General features: G+C 38.2%; 1 protein-coding gene across 1 annotated transcript in view; it reads left to right on the top strand.

Annotated features, from left to right (window-relative positions):
• Positions 1-11,748: 11,748 nt before the first annotated feature.
• LOC126978082 (hemicentin-1-like) overlaps positions 11,749-18,368 on the top strand; it is a 91,752-nt gene continuing 85,132 nt past the window's right edge. The window contains exons 1-4 of the mRNA XM_050826794.1: positions 11,749-11,862; positions 12,202-12,288; positions 17,622-17,753; positions 18,201-18,366. Coding sequence (XP_050682751.1) covers positions 17,640-17,753; positions 18,201-18,366 — 280 coding nt within the window. The 5' untranslated portion in view covers positions 11,749-11,862; positions 12,202-12,288; positions 17,622-17,639. The remainder of the gene's footprint in view (positions 11,863-12,201; positions 12,289-17,621; positions 17,754-18,200; positions 18,367-18,368) is intronic.

Raw genomic sequence — 18,368 nt, 5'->3', positions numbered from 1 at the left:
CCTAGTATTTATAAACTGTTTGCATCAATAACACTAAGCCGGATCACAGAACGCAGATGTCACACAACCCAAAAAACAGGCTGGCTTCCGATCCGGTTTCTCAACAATGGATCATATACATTCGGTCGAACAAATAATTGACAAGTACAAAGAATATAATAAAACCCTCTACATAGCCTTTGTGGACTACAGCAAAGCTTTCGATAGCATAAGCCACACAGCCATCTGGAATACTCTAAATAATCTGAAGGTAAAAAAAAAAATAAAAAAAAAAATATATATACGAACAATGTTTGCAAAGTTAAATTAGAAACTAAAGGAAAAGACATCAGGATTGAAAGAGGAGTCAGACAAGGAGACCCACTCTCTCCTAAATTATTCATAGCCGTACTAGAAGAAGTTTTTAACAACATAAACTGGGTGAATAGAGGTATAATGATCAACAAAGATTTCTTAAGTCATCTTCGATTTGCCGACGATATAGTCATCTTTAATGAGAACCCAAAGCAACTGGAAGCTATGGTTAATCAGTTACATGAAGCTAGTGCCATAGTAGGCTTGGAAATGAATTTTGAGAAAACAAAAATTGTGACAAATGGTCTATCAGTAACAATTAACGCCGGATCACAAACACTTGACTTTGTGAATCAATATATATATCTAGGAAAGCTAATATCCTTCAATAAAATAAGTCATGAAGAGGAAATGAACCGATGAATAAATCTAGCCTGGAAAAATTATTGGAGCCAGAAGGAAATTTTAAAAGAAAACTACAGCTTAGAATTCAAGAAAACGGTAATGGAAACCTGTGTTCATCCAACTTTGTTATATGGCTGCCAAACATGGGTGTTTACGAAGAAAATACAACACTTAATTAGGACATGTCAGCGCGGAATGGAAAGAAGAATACTTAAATTAAGGAAAATTAATAAGATACATAGCCAGAAGATAAGGAAGAAAACAAAACTAACTGATGCCTTAAATCAAGCATTAAAATTAAAGTGGCATTGGGCCGGACACATTTCCAGACTAACAGACGCTAGATGGACCATTCAGACCACAACATGGAAGGGACCTGCAGGAAAGAGAAATGTGGGCAGACCACATAAAAGGTGGACCGATGAGATTTGGCTTATGGTCTGTCCCAATTGGTTGAGTCGCCGACGCGGCTCCCGGATGTGGATAGCCACATGCCGTCCTTATTAGATCTTCTGCTGACTACACATCCCGATGGTTACCAGGTCTCTGTCGACGCCCCTCTCGGAACGTCCGACCATTGCCTGGTCAGGAGTGTAGTGCCTATCCGACGCCAACGTCGCAGACCACCAGCGACCTGCCGCGTTTGGCACTACAAGTCAGCAGATTGGGATAGGATGCGTTCCTTTTTTGCATCCTACCCTTGGGGCAGGGTTTGTTTCCCTTCGGATGATCCTAGTGCCTGCGCCGTTGCAGTAGCCGATGTGATACTGCAGGGCATGGATATTTTTATACCAAGCTCTGTAGTACCGATCGGTGGCAGATCACAGCCCTGGTTCGATGCGTCAGTTAAAGCAGCATCTGACTGCAAAAAACAGGCGTATCGAACTTGGGTTGCGGCGCTGGGCTCAAAGGATCCGAACTGCAAAGTTCTGAAGAGGAAATATAACCGTGCCTCCAGATTTTTTAAGCGGCAAATCGCCCGTGCGAAATCAAAGCAAGTCGTCAAAATTGGCGAGCAGCTTTCCAGTTACCCGACCGGAACACGCAAGTTCTGATCGTTGTCGAAAGCTGCTCTTGGTAACTTCAACCAGCCGTCCATGCCGCCGTTGCACATGAGGAATGACACCCTGGCCCATACGGCAAAAGAGAAAGCCGATCTCCTGTGCACTCTTTTTGCCTCCAACTCGACTCTTGACGACAACGGAAAAACACCGCCGACCATCCCGCGGTGTCAGAGCTCCATGCCTGAAGTACAGTTCCGACAGAAAACTGTTAGGCGAGCTCTGTTTTCGTTGGACGTCAGGAAGTCGAGCGGGCCGGATGGCATTTCTCCAATCGTGCTTAGAACGTGTGCCCCTGAGTTGACGCCGGTGCTAACGCGTTTATTCCGGCACTCTTATTCAAAAGGCGTAGTCCCTGATTCATGGAAGTCAGCCCTTGTCCATCCGATCCCAAAAAAAGGAGACAGTTTGGATCCGGCAAACTACAGGCCTATTGCGATTACCTCCCTACTCTCCAAAATCATGGAGAGCATAATTAACCGCCAGCTCTTGGTATACCTTGAGGGTCACCAGTTGATCAATGACCGGCAGTACGGCTTTCGCAATGGTCGGTCGACTGGCGATCTTCTGGTATACCTAACACATAGATGGGCGGCGGCTATTGAAAGCAAGGGGGAAGGCCTGGCAGTTGGTCTGGATATAGCGAAGGCCTTTGATCGTGTATGGCACAAGGCGCTCCTCGCAAAACTTCCATCATTTGGGCTTCCCGAGAGCTTATGCAAGTGGACCTCCAGCTTCCTCACTGGGCGCAGCATACAGGTCGTTATCGACGGTTATTGCTCGAATCCCAAGCCCGTGAACGCTGGAGTTCCCCAAGGCTGTGTGCTATCTCCCACGCTGTTTTTCCTGCATATCAATGATATGTTGGACACCGCCAACATGCATTGCTATGCAGACGACAGCACTGGTGATGCCGTATACACGGGCCATGCAGGTCTCTCTCGGGAAAACGTCGACCAGTGCCGGGAGAAACTTGTGTCTTCTATCGAGTCCTCTCTCGAGAAGGTCGCGGAATGGGGTAAGTTGAACCTTGTCCAATTTAACCCCCAGAAGACTCAAGTTTGCGCGTTTACCACTAAAAAAACCCCATTTGCCGTATCACCGCTCTTCGAGAACACTTCCCTTAAAGCCTCGCCTAGTATCGGAATACTGGGTCTCGAAATCTCGAGCAATTGCCAATTCCGTGGCCATCTGGAGGGCAAAGCCAAACTGGCTTCAAAGAAACTGGGCGTCATAAATAGAGCACGGCAATACTTCAAGCCGGCCCACATTCTAGCGCTCTACAAAGCGCAGGTCCGGCCTCACATGGAGTATTGCTGTCATCTCTGGTCTGGCGCACCCCAGTATCAGCTCGATCCATTTGACCGCGTGCAACGCAGAGCAGCTCGAATTGTCGGGAACCCAGTACTCTGTGAACGGCTGGATCATTTGGCGTTGCGTAGAGACGTCGCTTCATTGTGTGTTTTCTACCGCATCTATCACGGGGAGTGTTCCGAAGAGCTGTTCAACCTGATTCCTGCCGCCGAATTCCACCTTCGCACGACACGCCACAAGTTAGGATTTCATCCCCACCATCTGGATGTGTGGCGGTCCTCCACAGTGCGGTTTTCAAGGAGCTTTCTTCCTCGTACCTCGAAGCTGTGGAATGAGCTTCCGTGTGCGGTGTTTCCGGGACGATACGACATGGGTACCTTCAAGAAAAGCGCGTACACCTTCTTTAAAGGCCGGCAACGCTGATGTGATTCCTCTGGTGTTGCAGGAGAGTGTGGGCGGCGGTGATCACTTAACACCAGGTGACCCGTACGCTCGTTTGTCCTCCTATTCCATAAAAAAAAAAAAAGATGAGATTAGAGAGATTGGCGGAACTAACTGGCTCGAAAAAGGAAAAAATAGAAAGGAATGGAGGAGGCCTTTACCCAACTCATCATTTTCAAATGGATTCCCATGAAGAAAACTAACATAGTGCATGCATTATAACTTACAAACATAAAAGTTAATAATAAAATAATCATGTTTGTGGACTAACCGTTCTAACATACTAACACTAAAATGTAGAAATCAAATGGAAAATCATTAATAAAGGCTCTATTATTATATATTATTATTATATACAATCTAATTCTAGTTACGATTATTGTAATTATTGGAATCGGTGTCCTTCCGCCGCGACCCGCTTTCGCCTCTCCACTCCTCACGACTCAAGCACATCTCACCTATAACATGGATGTAGTTACAAGCCTATCATGGATGACACCAACTCCAAAAATTACAATAATCGTAACTAGAATAAGATTAATTAATTAGATTGTATAAAAATTCGCAATTATTTTTATACTTTTTAGTGCACATTATATATATTCTATTGGAATAGTGTTTTGGAAGGCGGTTGTTTTATTTGTTATTTTTTTTTTATTTTATGATTTTTAGTGAATTTGAAGTACACGTACTAGCAATTTGTCTAAATATGTGTAAATATACTTAATTTTTTAATGCAGCAATGAACGTAAGTACTTTGCAATTTGATTACTGACAGTGTTCCGTTACTTTGCCATGGATTCCATAATCAGAACCTAACCAAACTCTCACCAAACTATCTTTGAAGTATATGCTTTCCAATAACAAAAGAATGGGCGCAAGAAACTCAGCGGACTTTTTTTTATATAAAATATGGATTACAATGTGATATCGTACAATAAACATTTATAATTAAAGAGCCTGAGGTAGTTCGCTTTATTCCCAGTCCGTGGTGTCATTAAGAAAATCGTTAATGCTATATGCTAGGACCTAGGTTATAAGTCGCGCGAATAGCCCTCTTCTGCAGCACAAAGATGGTATTAATATCGGCCGCACTGCCCGATAAAAAAATACCATAGGACATAATACTATGAAAATAACTAAAGTATACTAATCTCGCCGTATCTATGTCAGTTAACCGTCTAATTTTCTTAACCGCATATGCTGCAGAACTAAGCCTATTCGCCAATCCTTCAATATGGGGGCCCCACTGCAATTTGGAATCAAGAGTAATGCCCAGAAATACAGCAGATTCGACTGGCTTTACCACTTCTCCATTCAATAAAATATTCGCATCTACATTTTTGACATTTGGCGCGGTGAATTTAATATATTTGGTTTCATGACTATTTAACAATAAGTTGTTGACGCTAAACCAGTACACGATGTCAGATAGAGCATTATTTACTTCGTCTTATAAAACTTGGCTTCGTTTCACTTTGAATATAAGTGAAGTGTCATGCGCAAACAATACCACCTTGTGTTTTTTTTCTACAAGGCTTGGTAGATCATTTATATAAATTAGGAAGAGGAAGGGTCCGAGATAGACTCTTGTGGTACCCCTGGTGGTGGATAATTACTGCAACATCAATAATTTGCTCATTTACGCGAAAAAACTCATACCTAAGCAAGGTTAAAAGCATCAGAGACTTAGGTATTATCTTCGACTCAAAATTACTTTTTTATGAACACGTGGATTCTATTATACGAAAAGCATCGAAGGCGTTAGGTTTCATACTCAGAACGTCATCGGAGTTCAGTTCTCTTAAAACCATTAAAATTCTGTACTGTGCATATGTACGGAACCATCTCGAATACGGTTCACAAGTATGGAATCCCCAATATAATGTCTACATTAACCGTATTGAAAGAATACAAAAAAAGTTTTTCAAATTCCTTCAACGCCGAGCCGTATCGTTTTCACATACCTACTTTGACGGGTGTAAAAAATTTCATTTGCTACCGCTTCAGCAGAGGCGTCGTACAGCAGATTTGGCGTATTTATGCAGTATAGCGAACAGTAAGATCGACTATCCAGAGTTGCTTAGCATACTTGGACTAGAAGCGCATGCCTTTCCAATTCGTAACCCTAGCCTTTTACATACTCCCATGGCGAGGTGTAACTATCGTGCAAATAGCTTCATTACTAGATCCTGCAGAAGTTATAATGACTTGTCAAATGTCGTAGATCTAGATTTATTTTCTATATCTAATACTAAATTAAAAATAACTTTAACTAATAAGTTCTTCCAATTTAAATAATTGTATTAATATAGTTTTAAAGCGTAAAATTAAATAATATGAATAGTTATACATAAATGTGGAAACTTTTAAGTAGCCTTAATTAGTTTTAATTATTTCATAAGTTATTATTGTAAGGTAGCTGTAAACTCCCAAATATTAATAAATAAAAATAAAACAACGACAAAAATAAAAAAGTAACAAACATAAAAAAAAGAACACACCGACGAATTGAGAACCTCCTCCTTTTTTGAAGTCGGTTAAAAATAAAGATGTCTTAGAATGTTATTAACTGGGAATCTGGAAGATTGAAAGATCGCAACATTGAATACTATCTATCAATAAACAATACAATAATTCAATCTTAGTAGGAAGTTGCTACTGCTTATGAGATTTTTTTTTCTGAGATTCCAGTTTCTATCACGAACACTCTTGTCTCCTCCACCAGCGTTGCTAAGTATGTTAAGCACTTCTTCTGGAAAATGTTAGAGAAGGTCAACAAAGTTTCAATTTTAGTTTTGTTAGCCCTGGAGAAATAATTAAAACTTTTAAATCTCTACACATGAAAAAAACTGCTGATATATGGGGCATTTTTGTTAAAATAATAAGTTCAATAATTAGTAGTATTAGTCTTTAAATATAGTATTAATCATGGCATGTTTCCTGACCTTCTGAAACATAGTAAAATTAAACCAATAATTAAGTCGGGATGCTCTTCTGACTATCGTCCTGTGTCGGTTTTGCCGAACCTTAGTAATATTTTTGAAAAAAAATTTAAGCCATATGCTTACTTACTTTAACAGCTCTCCTAAGTTACTTCATTTGAAACAATATGGCTTTACTAGGGGACGTTCAACAACGGATGCAGGTATTGAGCTTATCAAGAATATTTTTGATGCCTCGGAGGAATCGCAGAATGCACTTGGCATCTTCTGTGATTTATCTAAGGCTTTTCATTGTGTTCAACATGACATGTGACATGTATGACGAAGTGAACGATATTCTATCTGACATCTTGTACTGGTTTAGCGCTAATAACCTATTGTTAAATAGCAAGATAACGAAATATATAAAATTTACCGTACCAAATATCAAAAATGCTGATGCAAGTGTTTTGTTAAACGGAGAGGTGATAAAACCGGTGGAATCTGCTAAATTTCTTGGCATTACTTTGGATTCCAAATTACAATGGCGGGGCAATATTGAAAGATTGGCGAACAGACTTAGTTCTGCAGCATACGCAGTTAAAAAGATTAGACATTTAACTGACATAGATACGGCGCGACTAGTATACTTTAGTTATTTCCATAGTATTATGTCCTATGGTATATTGCCGATATTAATACAATATTTGTACTGCAGAAGAGGGCTATTCGCACTATTTATAACCTAGGTCAGGAATCTTTACCAGCAAAATTCAAAGAAATTAACATCTTGACTGTTGCTTCTCAATATATTCTCGATAATGTAATGTATGTTCACAGGCACATAAGTGAATTTGCTAGAAACTGACATAACCATAATGTTAACACCAGGAACAGACATAAAATTATAATGCCTACTACTCGGCTAAGTTGAGTTAGCAAGTTTTTTGTGGGGCGATGTATATGCTTTTACAACAGGATCCCAGAAAATGTTCAAAACAAAAGTATTACGTTATTCAAAAGAATTGTTAAAAAACGTTTTTGTGGTAAAGGTTACAATAACATAAATGACTTTCTTAATGATACTACAAATTGGGAATGGAGCGACCGCCCTCAGGCTAATAAATAATAAGTTTAATTGTACAATGTTACTTTGTAAACATATTTTTTGATGAAAAAAAAAAGCCCGCCGAGTTTGTTGCGCCCGTTCTCAGGCCTGAAGCATTCATTTTGGAATGGGTGGTAGTTTTTTGACTCAATAAGTGATGTCACATCCTATTTTGAATAAAAATATTTGAACTTGTATTTTTTATAAGGTTTTTTGATACACTTTATGGCTTTGGTATTTATACCATCCAGTCCTGCACTCGTGTTGGGATCTAAGTTGTCTATAATTTTGGAAACCTCATTTATAGTAACACGGAGTAAACTGACACAAATTGTGATGTTTGCTGTTGTGGTTAATTATAGGTATCATGAATGTGTTACTTTTATAAAACTGTTTTGGTATTTTGTGGGCCAAATGTGTCCCTATATTTTCAAAGAAATTGTTAAAAATGTCGTATACCTCTATTTGGGCCGTAGTCACAATGCCGTTTTCAGATGTTAGGTTTGAAGGAGCACAACTGTTAACAATTTTGTTATTAGAAAGGGTATTTGTGAATTTGGCGAATTCAACGTAATAATATTTTTCTTTTGTCTTTTTGATTATTTGTTGTCTCTTTTGGTTTTCAAGTCTTTTTCTAGTTGATTATTGTTAGGATTTTGTTTAAGTTTACTCCACAATTTGTTTCTTTCATTAATTCCTGCTATTATCTATTTGTTGATCATTTTGTGTCTGACTAAGTATTTTGTATTTGTTTGTTTTATTTTCGGAGATCATATTTTTAATGTGACCATCAGATAGTGTGTTATCATGAGTATTGACTTCTAAAATTGTCGATTCCACCGTTTTATACAATTTTCCATCCAAGTTGGATTCGACGGAAGGCCTTTTTTGCGAAATTCGACCTGCCTAACTGGATTGTATGTCCAAGTCGAATTTTTGATGCATCCTGGCCGGCTGCTTGCACTCGCCCGCACTACTCGGGAGTGTACCCCCGTGAGCGCAAAGCTTCTTCGATTTCTGCTGGATTAGTATCAACCGGCAGGCCCCAAATTGCAAACTTAAGTCTGCGATCTGCCGGCAATGAATAATTGAACTGAGCTTCGTTGGTTCACTTGTTTTGAGAGGTACTCCTGTACGACTCTGAATTCAAATTCGTCCGCTGGCAGCAAGTGACCCCTTTGCCGAAAGGGCGGGCATTTGTGGCCCGACCCAACTTCTCGCACATGACCGTGAAGGGATAGATATCCAGTTGGGCATTTTTTCGACCATCAGCGGCGGCATTCTTCCCTTTTTGGTGTTTGCGGCGGCCGTGGGGCCGGTTGTGGCCGTGGGCACAGTCTGTGTCTTCTTGTGGCGGTCGGGAGACGATACAACTGCGTCTTGTCAGCGGCGGTACTGCGGTACGCATAACGGCGGGCTCCAACGTCGGTAGAGCTGCCACCAGACTTCACTGCTCAAGGCTAGCAGCACATCCCTCCCTGTAGTTGTGCCGTTCGCCGGGGGATCCCACTGGTGGAAAGCCGGGTAGTAGGCACTGAGACTGGAGGGCTGCTACGTAGGCGGAGATCGGAGACACGGATGATGGCACGGTCTGAGGGTAGCTTTAAAAATAAAATGACTCAGCAAGCAAAGGTTGACAACGAGTATGGGTGAATGATAGCAGTATGATTGCCAATCCTAAATAAGCCACCTTCAACGCGCTCTTTTTATAGTCTTGCTCGGTACATAATGGGGGGTCTGCTTATATTCTAATATATTATATAATTAGTTTCGATTAAGAGTTTTTTTTATATCTAGTTACAACTAGATATTTAATTACAATTAATTTTTAATTATAATTAAAACACATAATATTTGTTTCTCTTACTATCTTCCAAATAATTCTCAATAGGTAAGTTTCAATTGAAATGGTATTGCAGACATAAATAAAATCTGAAACATAAAATTTTATGAACGATGCGGGACTCGAACCCACGACCTCTGTCGTTCCGTGCCAGTGCTCTACCCAACTGAGCAAACCCTTCCAGTGACGTATCGTCATAAAATCTTGTATGTTTTTTTCAATTCTCATTTTGTGGCTTCATCTACAGGATCTACTTTACAGTTTATAACCTGCTCAACCCCAATATTTGCATATTAGGAAATTAACTTGAGATGTCGCTCTTGTAAATCTAAACAATTTGTTTTGTTTTTTAAAGAGATAACCCTCACTTATAGGATCAATACACAAATAAAATTTGAAAACAAAATTTTATGAACGATGCGGGATTCGAACCCACGACCTCTGCCGTTCCGTGCCAGTGTTCTAACCAACTGAGCTAACCGTTCGAGTGACGTATCGTCATTAAATCTTGTATGCTTTGTTCAATGGTATTGCAAATTTTTAAATTACTTTTGTATATTTTTTGTTTTTCTCTGGTTTTAGTTGATTCCTGTTTTAATTCACTTTTTTAATAATATAGATTTATAAAGAAATGATATCAAGTATGACTAGATTATTAGATTAGAATAAATAAAAGATGATGATTATGAAGCTTTTCTTGTCATTTTGCGTAAAGCGTTCATTTCGTTTATATAAGACTTAATTACTTTCACCAGAAAGAAAAACACCATCAACTTCAATTATAATATAGATAGCACGATCATTCAGCAAACTAACCTAATCCATGACCTAGGAGTTTTAATGGACACTAAAATGACATTCAATGAACACCTATCAGAAATAGTCACCAGGTCATACAAAAATTTGGGATTTATTCTGCGCGTCAGTAAACCTTTCTCAGACATAAAATGTATTAAAATACTATATTATGCTTACGTAAGAAGTATTCTTGAATATTGCAGCAATATATGGAACCCACGATACATAACACATGTCCAAGAAATTGAAAACATACAAGCAAAATTTTTAAAACATATCAACTATCGCGCACAACACAATTATGTGGACTACCCCGAATCTTGCAGGTTTCACAATATGATGACACTTGAGGACAGGCGCAAGGTTCTGGATCTCTCTTTCCTTCATAACATAGTTCATGGTAGGATCGATAGTACAGAGCTAACTGAACTATTCATACAATTACGAGTGCCGTCAGCTCGCACTAGACACACGCCTCTATTCCAAGTCCCGCTGAGTCATACTAATTATTATGAAAATTCGGTAATCTGTCGCACTCTATGCAACTATAATAAGCAATTCAACAGTACTGAACTTTTTAATAACAGTAAAGGCTGCATTAAAAGGAGTGTTAGTAAAAATCTAAAGGAAGGTTAAATTTAGAGTAATTCACAAACACACACATACACACATGCACACACACACACGCACTCTCACCAAACCCCACACGCTCAAATATCATGTCTATTTATAAATATTGTTAATCCATTATTAGATGTAAGTCCTACAAAATAGTATTATTATAACCTATTTTAAGTTCTGTGGATTTTGTGATGTTTAAAATAAATAAATAAGACAGAGAAAATAGGCAAGAAACTCAAGTGATGTGAGGCAACCGCCAATGGACATCCGCAAGACTAAAGGTCAAGAGATGCCTTGCCGACCTTTAAGATTGGATCCCTTTGTCGTACCGTTTCGGGAAAACTGTAGCTGGTATTGGTTCCACAAAATTTATACTACGAGACGACACCAGGTTGTGGGTGGAATTTCAGTGGATCACTCTAAATAAATGTGAACACTCTCCGTATTATAATATCTCCGTAATATTTGCGGTAAACTATGCAGAGAGACCCCACATCCTTACGCCCAAAGAATGAAGCTGTTCTTCGTGGTATGAGGTCAAATGGAGAAGCTGGTATTGGAAAGCACCCGCTCAAATACCAGTACTCATTGAGACGTCGCTTCATTGTAAGTCTTAATGCAGTAATTCGTGATGTTCCGAAAGGCTTTTTACTTGATTGTTACCGTCGAGTTCGACCTTCTTCTTCTTTTTCTTCTCGACCTTATATTGTGAATCTTTTATTTCCTTTAAAAAATATATTAAACTATGTCAAATTTATTCTAAACTATATAAAATTACTCTAAATTATATTCTAACCAAACCATGTAAATAATTTTATCTACTATAAGGAATATTTGAAATTGAACAGAAAATACCTTTCATTATACAGTTTCTCACTGTCATATGTTCTTGATCAGAAATCAAATATTGATCAATAAATATTTCAGATTACATTTTTACTGACCGGATTATGTGATGAAGGAAAACACGATCCCAAGTATGAAGTATACCAAAGAATTGCTACAAATACTTCGGGACAAGTATTTAACATTCTCCGTAATCAATTTCAAGAGGTAATTATTAATTAATATTAAATTAACAGAATCTCATGCAAAATAAGTCATGTTAGGAAACCACTGATATGTTTTCTCAGAGTACTTAAAACCAACTTCAACAAACCATATTAAGTTATGTCTAACCATTTCTCTATTTTTACATTTTCATTTCCCAGTTTACAAACATTTGATCACAATGTTATAAAACGTTTTCATGTTTCCAAACAAAATTTTAAGTTAACAAAAGTATTTTGCGAAGATGAAATTAATCTGGCCTAAATTTTACTACGGTGAAAACTGAGTATGTATACTTATTATACAATATATAACAATACAAATATTTATGATGGCTTTCAGATTTTAAAATTTATTATAGAGTCACTGAAGGATAAAAAGGGTTTATTATTCAACAAAGTATTACCTCCTGGAAAGCAACGAGTTGAGGTAAGAAAGTTACACAATATAATACCTCAAAAACTTATTACGATGTGACACATGAGTATTTAGTAAAACTAAAATTGTGTGCGGTTTCGGGGAAAGAATATATAATAGTTGGTTTGGGCACAGAATATATAATACTTCACGCCTTTTCCGCAGCTCTGGATTTAATAATAGTAATACAGGTATAATGTCTCCGTTTGTGAATTCTTTTATCCCTTCCTGCCGTTCTCTCACCCTTCACATTGCGAACCTAACGTCAGGCAAGCCATGTCCGTACCGGGGGGGTGCAACTTCCCTACATTGGCACATGAAAAAAATTTGCATAGAAAGTGCGGCCACCTATTCTATTAGGTACGCTGCAACTTCACCACGATGGCGATAATTTAACATACATGATAGATGGATGGATTGAGCTAGTGATAGCAAAAAACTCACTTAACATACTTATTAAAGACTTGACTATCGTGTTGTAATCATTGAATCGCTCTCCTTATTTAAAGGTGACTTCTGAACTTAATAAACGAATAACAAATTCCACCCAACAAAACAAACACCTATATGCATTCAAAACGGTCTACAACAATAGTAAAAAGTAAAAACTATAAACATAATTAGCGCCGTCTAGCGACGGTACGCTAAGAGCGTAAAAATAACGCAGCGCCATCTCTTGGCCTGGATACACTGATTTTCCAAATAGAAACTTGAGTTGCACATCTATCTCTAGTATATAGTGTATTATCTATGGTCCGTACTTCATTGTTGCCTTGTTTCTCGATCCGAGCGGAACTAGACTTTACATCTACTGGAAATAAGTTTTCAACACACTTCCTCGTAAAGCTTTATTAAGTCGATCTTAGGGCCATAAAGTGAACTATAACGCACGCGTGCCTTATGATATTATATACTAGTGTGTAATATAATATATATTATAATTATTGCTACAAATTTAAGTTAGTACCTAACCTCAAAATTATAATATAAGAGTCAAGGCGCTATAGTCCTAAAAAGTAACATTTTTGAAAATCTACTTAAAATACTTCTACAAATACTACGGTTCCAATTTTTTGACATGTTTATCTTCATTTCTTTATCTAAATTATCACAGTTTCGAAAACACGATTACGAAAAAAAATCTCGATAGATTTATTATTTGAAAAATAGTCTTTTTTATTTGAATTGTTTAAGTATATTATCATAAAACTATGATAGCTATAAACACAAAAATTATTTTATTCGATAGTTTATTAGTATTTATAAGTTTTCATTGTGGGTTTTATCAATACGCTTTGTGAATTATTTTATATTAATTTTTTTCGTAATAAACAAAACGCGACGCCTTGGTTGCATGCTCGCTCATGCCAGCAGTACGCCCGTGACCACTGTCAAGGAAGGTACTGTGTTCGTGTCTCTCGGGCTCACATTACGTAAGATTTTAGCAAACAAGTACAAAGCGGGAATCATAGTAAAAAAATAATGATTATGCAACAGCGTATTTGTTGAAAGGTATATAGGTATTCACGGGCTACTTTCCGCAACTCGACGTCTGCTATGCGCCTATTTTGCGTCATAGGGTTGGGTTGCTAATCTTGCCATCCCAACTCCTCAAGGAAGTTACTCAAACCTCTGATGTCACCCATGACTACGGGGAAAGTCGACGGTGACCCCAGGTGTTTGGTACGGTATGTGGCCACACTGCGGCACTCCAGGATGAGGTGTGTGGCCGTTTCTTCTGTCTCCATGCAAGCCCTGCACAGGGGACTGTCAGAGACACCTATATTAAACAGATGCTTGTTAAAGGGGCCGTGACGTTATTACATGAGTTATCTTACGTAATCTTGATCGTGTGAGTTTCACCAGCTTACGAGAGAGCCTCTGACCTATGCATGGTAGAGCCTCTTTTGATTGTCTGCATCCACTCATCTCCGTCCAGTATTTATTATGTAGCTCCTTGGTGTGCTGCCTTATGACTGATGCAGGCCAACCAGAGGGGACAGGGACTATTGGTTCCGGTCCAATGGCTATCATCTCTGAGCCCCTCCTTGCTAATTCGTCAGCGGCATCATTACCTCTGGAGCCACTGTGACCCTTGATCCATTGCAGAGTAACGCGATTGTTGTTATCACATACTTCCGTCAGGGAACAGTATCGTATTTGTTGAAATATATTATAGGTAAATAGTCGGAAGTCTGAAGGAAAATTTACGAAATATTATTTTTAATATTATGCCACGCGGGAGATTTGTATGTATGTACTAGGATTTCTAACCCCCTAAAGAGGGTTAGAAATCCAAGATAGCCGCCGCGCAAAATATGATTTCAACAATATGGATATCGTGTCCGCGGTTCCCGAGGGTGCAGAAAACGATTTTGGGATCATTTTTGAAATTCAAGATGGCCGCCGCGCAAAATTATGATAACAACAATATGGATATCATGTCCGAGGTTCTCGAGGGTGCAGAGAACGATTTTGTGATCATTTTTGAAATACAAGATGGCCGCCGCACAAAATTATGAATACAACATTATGGGTATCGTATCCGAGGTTTTCGAAGGTGCAGAGAACGATTCTGTGATCATTTTTGAAATCCAAGATGGCCGCCGCACACAATTATGATTTCAGCAATATGGATATCGTGTCCGAGGTTCTCGAGGGTGCAGAAAACGATTTTGGTATCATTTTTGAAATCCAAGATGGCCACCGTGCAAAATTATGATAACAACAATATGGGTATCGTATCCGAGGTTCTCGAGGGTGCAGAGAACGATTCTGTGATCATTTTTGAAATCCAAGATGGCCGCCACACAAAATTATGATTTCAGTAATATGGATATCGTGTCCGAGGTTCTCGAGGGTGCAGTGAACGATTTTGGGATCATTTTTGAAATCCAAGATGGCCGCCGTGCAAAATTATGATAACAACAATATGGGTATCGTATCCGAGGTTCTCGAGGGTGCAGAGAACGATTCTGTGATCATTTTTGAAATCCAAGATGGCCGCCACACAAAATTATGATTTCAGCAATATGGATATCGTGTCCGAGGTTCTCGAGGGTGCAGTGAACGATTTTGGGATCATTATTGAAATCCAAGATGGCCGCCGCGCAAAATTATGATTACAACATAATGGGTATCGTATCCGAGGTTCTCGAAGGTGCAGAGAACGATTCTGGGATCATTTTTGAAATGCAAGATGGCCGCCACACAAAATTATGATTTCAGCAATATGGATATCGTATCCGAGGTTTTCGAAGGTGCAGAGAACGATTCTGTGATCATTTTTGAAATCCAAGATGGCCGCCGCACACAATTATGATTTCAGTAATATGGATATCGTGTCCGCGGTTCTCGAGGGTGCAGAGAACGATTTTGGTATCATTTTTGAAATCCAAGATGGCCGCCGTGCAAAATTATGATAACAACAATATGGGTATCGTATCCGAGGTTCTCGAGGGTGCAGAGAACGATTCTGGGATCATTTTTGAAATCCAAGATGGCCGCCACACAAAATTATGATTTCAGGAATATGGATATCGTGTCCGAGGTTCTCGAGGGTGCAGAGAACGATTTTGTGATCATTTTTGAAATCCAAGATGGCCGCCGCACATAATTATGATTTCAGCAATATGGATATCGTGTCCGATGTTCTTGAGGGTGCAGAGAACGATTTTGGGATCATTTTTGGAATCCAAGATAGCCACCGCTCAAAATTCGTCCTCGACACCCTCGAGAACCTCGGATACGATATCCATATTGTTGTTATCATAATTTTGCGCGGCGGCCATCTTGGTTTTTAAAAATGATCCTAGAAGCGTTCTCTGCACCTTCGAGAACCTCGGATACGATACCCATAATGTTGTAATCATAATTTTGCGCGGCGGCCATCTTGGTTTTTAAAAATGATCCTAGAAGCGTTCTCTGCACCTTCGAGAACCTCGGATACGATACCCATAATGTTGTAATCATAATTTGGTGCGGTGGCCATCTTGGATTTCAAAAATGATTACAAAATCGTCCTTTGCACCCTCGAGAACCTCGGACACGATATCCATATTGCTGAAAACATAATTGTGTGCGGCGGCCAACTTGGATTTCAAAAATAATCACAGAATCGTTCTCTGCACCCTCCAGAACCTCGGATACGATACCCATAATGTTGTAATCATAATTTTGCGCGGCCGCCATCTTGGAATTAAAAAAAAACCTGCACGATACAAGGCTAGTAGGGAAGACCGAGAGTAAGAAATACTCTTCCTCAATCGGTGTCAATCGCTCTCTTCCTTGAACAAAAACGTCTCAAATATCCGTGAAGTTCTTTACCGTTTCATTTGTAAAAAAAAATACCCTCATGCGCCTAAAGAAGTTTCACTTCAAAATGCATAAAAATATCACAGCATTTCGTTCGAAAAATATTTATTGTTATCAAATTATTTATAAGTCACAATACTTTGTTATGAAATACATGTATGCATTTTTTTAAAAACATATTATTTTGAAGTAGGCTGTTAAGTTATTAAAAAGCAGTTAAGTTAGCTAAATGCTGTCATAAAAAATTAAGTTTATAGAGCTTAATATTAAACCAATATTATTAATTAAATAAATTCTTCAAAATTTATTTTTCCAAAAAAATTAATTATTACTCTTTATATATATTCTCATTTCGTTTTTTTTTCATAATGATACAATTGCGTTATGAAGAGTTAAAAAATTGTCAAATTGTTAATTAATTGTCCAAATTATGATGTTTTTTCTAAGTTTGAAATGTTCACGTATGAAAAAAAACTTTTAAAACAAATACAATAAACCGCAAACATATTTCCTGTCCTGTGATCTTTATCTTCATATCTCAATCAACTGGACCTGCTGCTTCCACTTCCGACACCTGCATCTCCCGGCACCCTGCTAGGCACCATCACCACATCATAGGTATAGGCTTTCCTCATTAGCAGCACAGCAAACACTTCTCACTTTTTTTATTTTTTTTTGAACTCTTCTTAATTTTTAATTTTGGTGTAAAATTAAGTATATTTTGAAGAATTTAGGTAATTTAAACTTTATTTATTTACTAATACATAATATTAACGTTCTAATTTTTTCAGAACCGATTTAGATTTTTTTATGACAGTAAGGGACAAAACGTGCAGGATGTTCAGCTGATGGTAATTGATACGCCCTGCCCATTACAATGCAGTGCCTCTCAGGATTCTTGAAAAACCCATAAATTCTGAGCAGCACTACAATTGCGCTCGTCACCTGTAGATATACTCTTCTTATGCATTCAACGCTTTCAAAAGGGCTTAGTATTGTTTTATTTCAATCCAATTGAATGGTGTCTGTAGTTTTCAGTAAACAGTTTGATGAAAGAGATTCGACTATCATTATCGTGTGACAAAGCAAGTATTATACAAGTAACAGACAACAATGGAGACGTAGTACTTACGAAACCAATGATTTCTATTAATTCAGTCAATGTAAGTATAATAATTTAATATTATTATATAATAAGGAAAAACACAAGAGTTATTATTATTACAGTAGATGCATTCGACAAACACTTCCACATCCACAAACACTTTTTAATAAAAAACTATTGTTACTAAAATATATAAATATTAGATATATTAAATAGCTTTAATTTTCAAAAAACATGAAGTAGAGTTTCTGGTAATAAAATCGTCAAGCTTCCACAAGTAGCGCACGTTCGCAAGCATAGCGAATGGACCAATCATCGCCGTCCTCGACCATATTTTAGGAAGGGTAAAGGCCGGCCGTTGCCACAAGCAACGGCATTTAAGTGAGCATGACGTAACCTGTCACGAGAATTAAGCCAAATAAAAAAAGAATATTCATCAAAATACAATACTATATATTTCTCAATATTGTAGGTGTGTATAATATAAAATAATTATTATTTACAGATCGTTGCTATGGATGGACGTGACTCTGGCAAATATACGGCGGAGATATCTTGCGAAACGGAAGCGAGTCTTGATGTAACATACTCATCGCAACTCGACTTTAAATATGGATTTGCGATTACAAAACCCCAGTATTTTAATGAAAATAAGACTCCAGTTTATATAGGT

This window comes from Leptidea sinapis, chromosome 47 (assembly GCF_905404315.1).
Source record: "Leptidea sinapis chromosome 47, ilLepSina1.1, whole genome shotgun sequence".
In the NCBI taxonomy this organism is placed as follows: domain Eukaryota; kingdom Metazoa; phylum Arthropoda; class Insecta; order Lepidoptera; family Pieridae; genus Leptidea; species Leptidea sinapis.
This window is presented reverse-complemented; position numbering and strand designations above follow the sequence as displayed.